The 11380-nt window shown below is 34.6% G+C and overlaps 1 protein-coding gene and 1 pseudogene across 3 annotated transcripts in view; both read right to left on the bottom strand.

Annotated features, from left to right (window-relative positions):
• Positions 1 to 757: 757 nt before the first annotated feature.
• OLFM3 (olfactomedin 3) overlaps positions 758 to 11380 on the bottom strand; it is a 188981-nt gene continuing 178358 nt past the window's right edge. For all 3 annotated transcript variants that reach the window (XM_058716383.1, XM_058716382.1, XM_058716381.1), the window contains 2 exons: positions 4735 to 4841; positions 758 to 3653 (listed from right to left, as the gene is read on the bottom strand). In XM_058716383.1, the coding sequence (XP_058572366.1) occupies positions 2976 to 3653; positions 4735 to 4841 (785 nt within the window). In that variant the 3' untranslated portion in view covers positions 758 to 2975. The remainder of the gene's footprint in view (positions 3654 to 4734; positions 4842 to 11380) is intronic.
• On the bottom strand, positions 10054 to 10930 carry LOC131504293 (large ribosomal subunit protein uL24-like; annotated as a pseudogene).

The raw sequence follows: 11380 nt of genomic DNA, 5'->3' as shown, positions 1-11380 counted from the left end.
TGCTATCAATTACATTCAAATTTAGCATTTGCAGAAATGATTTGGTAATCCTGAGTGGTAAGGAGACCAGTAGGATTTTATTTTTAATTTGTTTTTGGGGGAAAAAAAGGAAAATAAAGGATTATAATATGTAACACTTACCTTAGTAGGAAAATACCTTTTATTTTTAGGAGAACATAAGAAAAACTTTATATAGTTACATTAAAAAATAAATCTTCTGTTGGAAAAATTTATACTTGTAAGTTTGGTAGATATTTTCCGGTATAAAGACCATTTTCTTAGGAATAAATTATTTCTGAAGACAGTGTTGCATTAGAAGGAGTACTATGGATTGCAAAAATGAAATGACTGAGTATGGTGATAAAATCCAAAGATTGTGAGTTTATGGTAAATCTTATCCAATTATAATGTTATATTTAGGTATCTACCATTATTTTCTCTTTTATCCTACATATTGATAATATACTAAAACACTATCATTTTATGAACTAATAGATGTAACTTTAGATAATAAGTGTTGTGATTCAAGTGCCACAAATCCAGATGTCACGTAAACTCAATCAGACCATGATTCTGTTGTTACTTGAATGACATGGCAGTTTGTTAATGATCTGATTAATTCAGAAAATACCAGTTGCACAGTTCATTTAGGATTAAGACTTTCTGAGCTCGGATTTTTTTACTGATTGGATTATGTAAGTGATTTAAAAATATTATTTCCCTCATAAAATTTGAGATTAAAAAAAAGTGATTAGAGTAAGTTCTTATTTCAGGCACAAAACTGATAATTTATTAAGAAAAATGCTTTTGAACTGTAAATGTTTAATGCAAATCACACTTTAAACTCTATGACAATAATCAAATCTGTGCTTGCCCTAGCAGCACATACACTGTAAATTGGATATGGTGATGAAACCTTACATGGAAAACAATCGAGTGCTTTACAAGCTGCACATCTCACAAAAAAGCTGTGATCATCCAGGTTTCCAATGTGTGTGATACTATATTACATCATTAAAAAAAAAAAAAACAAGTAATGAAGACCCAGATATCCATCAGAGGCCATCTCCTTAAAAATTCATTCATTTTTGAAATTGACTTTCTTCATACAAACTCTTGATATACAAAGTACTGGCTGATTATATTTGTGATGTGTATACAATGGCAAGTGAATCCCCTAAATTTTCTAACTCTCAAAAACAGAGGAGAACTCATATAAAACATTTTGAAAGAGAAGACAACCTTGCAAAAGGACCCGAGTGGTCACTAAGTCATGCTAACTTTTTGTAGGCAAAAAGGAAAAGAAATCTTTGCTAAACTTTCACAGTCTCAAGAGTGAATTATTTAATCCTATGACTGACAGTGAGATATTTGAGAAGTATGTTTTTACTTGTGACATTTGAAATGAATTACTCTTAAGTGTTAGCATTTTTTTTTTACACAATGCTTTATCTGAATTATTATATCCTTACTTTAAAAGGAAGTTGTTAGTATGTATGTGTGAAACTAAACATTTACCACAATTTAAGTTATACATTATTTGTTATAGAATATACTTTTTAAGTTATGAAACCAACCCACACTAGTTTCTGCAAAACTGCCTTAGGTAAGTATTCTTAATATATGAAAAGTACGTCCAAACTCAGTGAAATGTGTGATAAATACTGATTATGTTTTTGGAGTTATTAACATAAAATATTACTAAAGCTTTCTTTTTTGGTTACATTATTTTGCACACATAGCGAATCAGGGTAACAAAGGGTTGCTTTCTCATCTTGTTTTCTGAATTGTTTTTTTGTACATTTAAACCGCACAGACAACTTCCAAGTCTTGCTATTTTCTTCCACACTGATATTGCCAGTAACCCTCTACAGCTCATAATGTAAATCTAGATGACATCACAGGAAAATTCTTTCTAAGAGTCTTTTTTATGTGCTTCATGTACTTTCAGATTCCTGACACAAGTTGCAAGTTGTGTGTAAAAACTTAAGTTACAAAACTATATATTAGGAAGAACAAAATTTGTTTAGTTGAATAATAAATGAGTAAAATCCAGTCAAATCCAAATATTCTGACTCTGTTGCATTTTTTGCGAGTGACAATAAGGGTTGCTTTCAGTGAAGTGAACAGAGTAACTCATCCTTACGGAATCAGTTTGAGCATTCAGTGTTAGTGATCTGATAAACCTGGGGTAATATAAATATTCTACGTAAGGGATTTAGTTTGATTTTTTTTTTTCTTCTGATTTATAGTTTTAAATAAAGGGTTAAGTTCAAGATGTTTCCTTCTTGACCACACTTGAAAATTGGCCCATAATAATTACTGAGATTAAACTTCAGTGTATTTTATAAAAAATATTACTTACTTTCACAGAAGTGAAGAGATACAATTGCACAATGGTGGTTGCAATGGTAGAAATACATATTGCCAATAAAATGTTAGCAAGAGATTTAAAAATGACTGTACAGCACCGCATCAGAGAATTCTAGAACAGCAAAATGAGTACTATAATTTTTCCATATAAATAAAATCCTTAAATCTTTTTTAGAAATGGGAGGAAAGTGCTTTTTTTCCCCTAATTCCTACCAAAATATTTCCTGATGTAGAGCAAAAGACAGTAAAAAATGACGATTAAAAAAAAAAAAGACATTCATGCATTTAAGCCATCATTAGTCTCTGACTCTAATATAAGGCAGATCATTAATCTTTTGCAAAACTATGACTTTAGCCATTTAAACTCTTTTTAGTGCTTTTCATGACAAGGACATGATAGGCCCTGTAAATTTAGGAGTTAAGATGTGTTTCCAACAGGCTGATTTAGACAGGCTCAGCTGTATTTTTGAAAAACCAACTTGATAATAAAAAAATGCTTTGGAGAAATGATGAGGAGTTCTAATAAAGGAACAACAGAAGGGATTCTAAAGAGTTTATCACAAATGACACTGTTTAGATAAATGAAAACAAATTACATTTGCTTATGTGTCATCCTCAGTCTTAATGATGTGGAAAAGTGTGACATTGAACAGGACCTGGTGACCATTGTTCCAGGCATAAAGAGCTCTATCTCTTGCATTGTAGTCAAGCATGGATATGTGAAAGTATTGGTTATGAAAAGGAATGTCCGTGTACTCATATGTAGAGGTTTTGGTGGAATATGAATAATACACCTTGGCTCCAGTTAAGTGGGAGTTGGTGACATATAGTGTCCCACAAATCATAAAAGATTCCCCTGCACTTCTTTTAGGATAGCCAGTGCTCCAGCTCTTCATCACCTCCAGGGTATCTTGGTTAAGTTGACTGATGACAATATTGCCTGCATTCTGGTTAGTTGCATACACAGCCCACAACCCAATTTCATCAGCCATTAGGTCGATATCAGAGAATCCACCCCATGTATAGGGGTAAACATTGTGAAAACCAGCATACTCCAGACTTCGTTGGGCAAGCACTCTCCCCATATCAAAGCTGTATTTGATGATGATGTTACTCTGATACTTGTTAAAATAGAGTGAGCCGTTGTAGACAACATGGTTAGTTCCCGCCCATTTGAAAGGGAGGTTGTATGTCCTTGATTCAGCCCCACTGACAAAGTCTGCAATTGATTTGTACTCACGAACAATTTTATTGTTAGTATAACTGTCCATGTACCAGACCTGAGGAAAAGGGGGGAAAAAATAAAAGGAGTGACTAAACTCGGTAATTTTCTGAGAATTCCAAAATAAAGACAGAGTCAGCATATATTAATATCCCTGTTCTCAGGATCTGGAAACCACATCATCTTACTGGTGACCTCTTACAATGTGATAGTACTACAGGCAAAAATAGTGGCATTTTCCATGTGGAAAGTAAACAACTGACTTTACTGCTTTGAAGTTGATTTTCTTTTTGCCCTTTTTATTTGACCATTCAGTGCATATGACCGAGTGAACTAAACACGTGTCAATGCAAATCACATCACTTTGTCCAGTTTTACAATCAGTGCAATGTGATAACTGCAAAAAATATCACCTGCAGCAAATTTATTCCATCTTTTGCTCTGAAAAATATATGGCCTAGTTTTACACATTTAATTTATTTCTCCTTTATTGATACCATAGAAACTTCTAGTAATGCTTGTTCACTGGATCGCCTTATAAGTACAACTACTCTTTAGTGAAACTATTTTACTAATTTAGCTACTAATCTCATTTGGATGTAACCCTTGAGAATGTTAATGTAAACTGAATTCTGTAATAGACTGTAAGTAGAGCTGTGGTAGGTTTCTAGTATGTTGATTTGCCTAATACAGGCATTGTGAGCTTATGAAATGCACCCCAAAAGTTTCAGTGCTATTTACTTTAAAATTACCTTTAGATTCCAGAGACGCTACACCTTGTTTAGCAAATTGGTTAGCTCTTGAGTTTGTCATTTAGTGTTTTTTTTTTTTTTCTTACGCTAAGGAACAGGTTTTAGAAGGAGTATATAGAAAATTTTGTATACTTGTAATAAGCATTTTTTCCTAGCATAAAACAGACTATTAGAGCAATTAGACTTACTTGTGAATTGTAAGATGGAACATTTTACCAAAATAAGGTTGCTGTAGATATGCTAATGTTATCAAACTAAGAATACTTGCAAACAGTGTAACACTTTTCAAGTTGAAACTAATATTCCTGAAGAAAACAAATAGTTCAATCGATATAAAGTGCAAATAAAACATAATCCTAAACAAAGACATTTGTGGAAGCAACATACTCGGTTATTTTTTTCAGATGCTAAAGGATCTGTCATCCAAGCACCAAATCGGGTTCCAGATGTCTTGACTGTAATTGGGCCTGTGATTTTCATCAATTTGCCACATGCTGAAATTAGAAAAACATAAACATGTTGGGTGAACATGACCAATGATTGCAACACACATACTTAAACCACAGTCAAACTCCTACCACACTCATACGATTTTCAAGAGTAAGAAAGGGATCCTGAAATAAAGCAAAACCATGAGATTAATATTACATATTCTGAATTAATGATCATTCATGTAGGGTACTGTGCATTTAACTATAATTTGAACCATGAGTACTTGGCTTTTTCAGGGCTCTAAATCTCAAGAATGGGTGTTTTAAAATGGGAAATGGTTTGTACAATCTGGGAAGAGATAGTGAGGAAAGCCATTGTCTTTATACCACTTTAGCAGCTGCTTCATCTTAATAAAGAAGTCAGAAAAAATAAACAAATTTACCACGGGCCTGTTTACCTGATCACCTGCTCTCCTCTCCCTCCTCCACCCCATGCCCTGAGATTTTGGACAATTTATGCAGGCCAGAAAGAACTCTGTAAGCTGATTTAAAGTTTGTGTTGATGAATGAGCAGCTCCTTTGAAAGATACATTTATAGAATATACAATAAAAATTCAGTCTACCTGAAAGAGGTAGAGTTTTGAAGGGTATGCCTTGTGCAGATGGCAGGGCCTGATACAGCAGCCATTGAAGGTGCAAACAAACACAAAATCACAAAAAACTCAAGCCCTCCAGACCCTGTAGGCACATGCAGTGAAAGATATAGAGTATCAATCAATGCAATACACATGAAAAATTAATGACTTTCTTGAAAAATTATGTTTTTATCACTCAAAGTGTTAGATTTTAGGAAAGGTTCAGACTTCATAAATGCCAAAACATAAGCCAAACAGAAACCCAGGCATTTTAAAAGACTTTAAATAGCAAAAATTAAAAGTGACCTTTACACATTGTGAAGGGCAGTATGAATGCCTATCAATGTTGACCTTTAGTGTAAAAGAATATCCTGTCCATTTACACCCCCTTTTCCCCCCTTTATGTTTTTTTTACCTACTTTTTCTTTGTTGTTCTGTTTGTTCAGTGTTTCTTCCACCCTTCTCTGCCTATCCTTGGAATTTATAAATTTCTAGTTAGTTCCTATTCCCATGTATTTGGAAGATAACAGATTCCTGGGGCCCCTAGGTGGCTCAGTCAGTTAATGACTGACTCTTGATCTCCACTCAGGTCCTGATCTCACAATTCATGAGATCCAGCCCCTTGTTGGGCTCTGTGCTGACAGTGTGGGACCTGTCTGGGATTCTCTTTCTCTGCCCCTCCCCAGCTCTCTCTCTTTCTCCCTCAAAAATAAACAAACTTCAAGGAAAAAAAAAAGATTCCTAAAGCAAATCAAGGACATAACTAACTCTCTAGCTTGTAGTTTATTTTGACTCTTTTTCTCTATATGTGCTTCTGGTAAGAATAATTAGTAACTGGCAGAATACTAAGCTGTTCAGGTAGGAAGATGATGAGTGATAACATTATATTTTGTATTATTTCAGTGATAACTGCAAATTTAATAATCTCTAACACTTCATGAAACCTGAATGGAATACATTTTTTTCTCCTTTTGTGAAAGAAATTAGATATGATGGCATTTTTATATACTTTATATAAATGAATTTAGTTTCCTTATACCTGATAAACTAGGCAGATAATTAAACAGATTTTATGACATTATCTATATTGAATAGCAAATTGTTGGGTTAAACCTGTTTAGACTATCAACTCGATGTAAACATAGGAACAGTATGTGGGTAAGTGGTATCAGTTTGAACTAGACAAAAACAAATACATTCTGAATGAATCTTGTTGAGTATGTTCTCTGAAAGCACAGTAAATGAAAGTAATATGATCTTTAATGATGTCCTATGTAAATATTTCTAAGTTCATGGATGATAAGTGCATGAAAATCTCAAGTGAATTGAAATCGGAAGATATCCCATCTACTGAAAAACACCACAGAACATATTTGCTCCCTTAGGCATGAATAATGAATTCCTATTAAACAAAATAGAAGTAGATAAATTAGGTAAAATATGAAAGTAACTCTGGCTTAAATATGATGGACTAATAAATGTTTTCATCTCCTTTCTTGTCTAAGATCTAATTAAAATGATAATAAAGGAGAAACACACGGGTGGAAAAAGCCCAAAGCAGAGAGAACGGTCTAAGAGACAGTGGAGAAGAAACTTGAACCAATTTCTAAAAGGCAGAAGGTGATGGAGAGTGGTAATTAAAGATGTAGGATAAGATAAGATGGATTAGTGTCCAGGCAGAGGAGGCAAGTGCTAAGAAGGGAGCTGCTTTGCTTTGAAGAAGAGAAAGGACTCAGAAACGGTTCCTGTGAGGGTATTGGTGATATAGGGCCCTGAAAGCAGGCCACCACTGAAAGCATGCCTGAAGAGCAGTTGATCCTGTCTTCATCCCTAGATCCAGGACCCCAGGAGGTAGTTTTAAAAAATCTACAAATCTGTGTTAAATACTTGAAAAGGATTAGGGCAACTGATGTAGGCATTGGAGCTCCAGAATGAAGGCTCTTGCATTCTGACATTGGTAGTCTCCTACCTTACTCACTAGGGAATAGAGTGACAAGCCCTACCTAAATACAGTTTCCAAGTAGATTTATTGTTCAGATCTTTAAAAATGAATGGATAAGCAAAGGTAAGCACGCGTTTTCAAAAAGCTTACAATAAGAATGACTAAAAGTGCAGAGAAAACAGACCCCATAAGAAGAGAGATAATAGAGAAGAGATCCTAGTATCTGTAGAGTTTTGCATACTGTAAACTGTTCACTGTAAAAGGAAAACACAAAAGAGCTGGCAATTAAAAAATAGTACATTTTAAAAAATAGGTTGGAAGATAAACATCGGTCTCAAATCAAAAAGATAGACAATACAGAAAAAATATGGATGCGTGTAGAATCAACCCAGAAGCTCCTACATCTGAAGGCCAAGTTTTTAGAATGAAAGGAGAGAGAAAAAGTAAATTATCAAAGAAATTATACAGGATATTTCCCTAGTTACCAAACCTAAAAACAGGTATCCTCTGCCCTTCAAAAGTTTGTGTTACCCCTAGAAGTGAGAATGGTGTCACCAAACTCCCTGGGAGTTCATACTACCATATGGTTCCCTGGGAACCACACTTGGCATCTTACCATCAAGCTGCCATAGGTTTGAACTATGTCTAAGAGCATCCGTGCTTTATCTGGATTTATTTTGAGCATCTGTTAGCAGATGTGCCCTAAGGGATCAGAAAAGCCTGAGAGATTATCTTTTGGGTCTGGAAATGCTTAGAAATTTCCATATACATTAATAGTAATTGCTTCTTTACTTTCTACCATTTTGGCTTTGGAAAGTTTTCATAGGAATTCTGTAGTAATCTGAGATAGTGGGGGAAACCTTTGTTCAGATTAAAAGGTCATGCCATAGGGGCGCGCCTGGGTGGCTCAGTCAGTTAAGCATCTGACTTCGCTCAGGTCATGATACCTATATTTGTGGGTTCGAGCCCCGCGTTGGGCTCTGTGCTGACACCTTGGAGCCTGGAGCCTGCTTCAGATTCTGGGTGTCTCTCTCTCTCTCTCTCTCTCTCTCTCTCTCTCTCTCTCTCTCTCTCTCTCTCTCTCTCTCTTTCTCTCTGTCCCTCCCTACCACATGCTCTGTCTCTTTCTTAAAAATAAACCTTAAAAATTTTTTTTAAAAAAAGGTCGTGCCCTAATGAATGAAAAAAAGATTTACTCTTAAAAAAATTACTGAAATTTTAGATTAATAATAGAGAAGACATTGGAACTTTTTCAAAGAATGGGAATTGGTCACGTGCAAACAGATGGGAATTAGACTGGCATTGGGCTTAGTGATACTGGATGCTGGAAGACAATAATCAGTATATTCAAGGACAAAAAAATCAGAGGAAAATAGAATAAGGATCTGGTCTCACATGAAAACTTTCCAAAAGTTACCTACAATGTACTTTTTCTTAAGAAGTTACCTGAGGATATACTGTAACAAAATAAACAGTAAGCCAAGACAGGGCAAGGCATGAGATCAGGAAAACAGTAACTTCTTGCCCAAGGAGGACAACTGTGCAGTAGATCTGGAGAGAGATTAGTCCAGAACAAACATCTGCAGGAAGGAGGTCTCAGAAGAGGAATTGATACAGAAATATTGGGTGAGATCCTCTAAGAAAAGGTGGGTATAGTGAAGGCAATTACTGAAGTACATATGTAAAAAGAAAATTTATTTGAACTTAACTGTAGTAATTTTCACTTTTGAATGGCACGGATATGACCTTGGGCTTTTAGAGAAAAGGAATATATCAGAGTCCCCCACTGAGCTCCAGAAGAACAACATGAGCATGGTCATAATAATGACATAAATAACAAATAATAAAACTCATGTTTGGCTTGTAGAATCAGCCCATGAACTAATTACAGAATACTTAATAAATATTTCATCTATTCTGTGATTATAGAAACGACAAAATGTTTCCAACCATGATAACCTAGAAGAATAAACTTCACACTATGAAAGAACTGAAAATTAGGAAAAGAGATGAAAGAAAGAATGGAGATGTAATTCACATCATACTTAAAAATAGGGTGTTAAGAGCTTTCCTGTAGTTGTTGAAAAAACAATAAAGTTTTAAATAGGAGGCTTGAAGTTACAAAGTTGCTAAGGGTTGAACTGTGAATAGTCCTAAAAGCATATAATGAGGAGACAAGGAAGTGGCTTTGGCTAAGTGACTTAAGTCTGCATTTTGCAGAGCAAAAGTCAGTAAATGTTGTCCAAAATTGATTAAAAAAAAAAAAGGAAAAATAAACATAGCATTAGAGGTCTGGATTTCACCACCTGAAGCCCTAAAGTTAAACTGAAATGTGGTTGCTCCTGGAGAAAGGAGGCTTGCTTTTTATTCTAAGCATATAATTTTCTAGTCATATCCATACAGTAATTAAATTATAATTTTAAAAGTTAAAACAGTTGCAAAAACTTAATATTAGTCATTAAATTTAAAAAAGTAAAAATCACATCTATATATGTTCTATTGAAAAATAATTTCCAGGTTTTTAAATGCCTTGCTTCCATGCAAGTTCAGGAAGTAGATGGAAATTGAAGATAGAAATAGTCTCCAGAAATGAAGCCTGTTATTATTCTGATTTTTAATTAGGCTTTAGTCCTGTAAGGACCAGATTGAAATTGTGTTTTTTAAACTTGTATCTCCTTCTCACAATGGACATGGCAACCTTTCCCTCTAATTATTTCAATCCTAAAAAATTAGGATCCTTACCAGGAATTACATTCATCAGTTATTTCGTAGAGAGGTTAAAAGTTAATAGGTGATTACATTTGTTAGTACATGTGTAGGAGCTGTACTAAGAGGTATTATGCATGTAATTCAAGGAGAAATGGTGTGCATTTTATTTCAAACTAATGACTATGACCTAGGAAAAACATGACCCACTTTGCACAGGCATCTAAAATTTCTTGGAAAATATCTTAGTTTTATTTTTTAACAGTTTTTATTGGAAGTTGTATATAAGATTACTTTTTCCTGTACCTCTCAATTGTTTCTTCCTTATATTTGCCCTCTTCCTTTCTTACTTGGTAAGATTTAGATTTATTATGTTCGAGAATCTTTATCCACTTTTAGTCTACCGATAAGCACCTTGCTAGTGTGAGTGCCCACACGGATAGTTGTGCCATTTGCCTCTCCCACTGTACTCATTCAGTGTAGGTTATATATTTTTTCTTGTGAATCTGCACTACTTTGCCAATTTGCTGACCTTATGTAGTGTCTTCATACAACCTGCACCTTATCATCTCTTTGTAAGGGCATGGGTTGAATATTGTACTTCTGTCTGAGCTTTTGGAAAGAGGGGAAGACATCGTCTTCCTGCTGATGTGTGAAGGTGCACTGAAATGCCTTTTACAGTTCCTGCTGTAGTCAGAAGTCACAAAGGGATTCAATTTCATTTTGGCCACTGGCATTCAGTGATGGCCACAAAAGGGAAGAGTGAAAAGTATCTTTTAAAGATGAATGAACTTTTGAAAAAAAAATACCTGAAATCTCAGAAGTCAGTTAAAACTTATCTGGATATAGATCAGTATAATGTCTCAGTATGAAACATGAACATAATGGAATGTTCATTTCCATAACACCTTATATCCAGAGGAAATGGCCAAGTGAAAACACAGTAAGAAGTTACACTGATCTCAAATTGTATTAATACTGAAAGTGAATGGAGAATTTATAGTTATGGAGTTTGACTTAACATTTTAGATGGCCAGACTATATCATTAAAACTCAGAGTGAGATTTTTAACCTTTATCAGCAAAGTCACCTCCCCTAACATAGGTCTACTGCCTGATGACTGAAGCACAGTTTGGACAAAGCAGGACAGTCAATATATGCCTCAGATATGTGTGTATTTCATATGCTGATTGATTTTATGGGTGTGAATGAGCCTCTGGACTCAGTTTATGTAACATAGCTTTAATATGAATTGAGTTGGATAGATAAAACCTGTATAAGAACTATATTTGGGACTAGGAATCATGCCAAGAATCTCA

This window comes from Neofelis nebulosa, chromosome 2, assembly GCF_028018385.1.
Source record: "Neofelis nebulosa isolate mNeoNeb1 chromosome 2, mNeoNeb1.pri, whole genome shotgun sequence".
Classification (NCBI taxonomy): domain Eukaryota; kingdom Metazoa; phylum Chordata; class Mammalia; order Carnivora; family Felidae; genus Neofelis; species Neofelis nebulosa.
The sequence above is the reverse complement of the archived record's forward strand: the minus strand, read 5'-3'. Positions and strand labels throughout refer to the sequence as shown.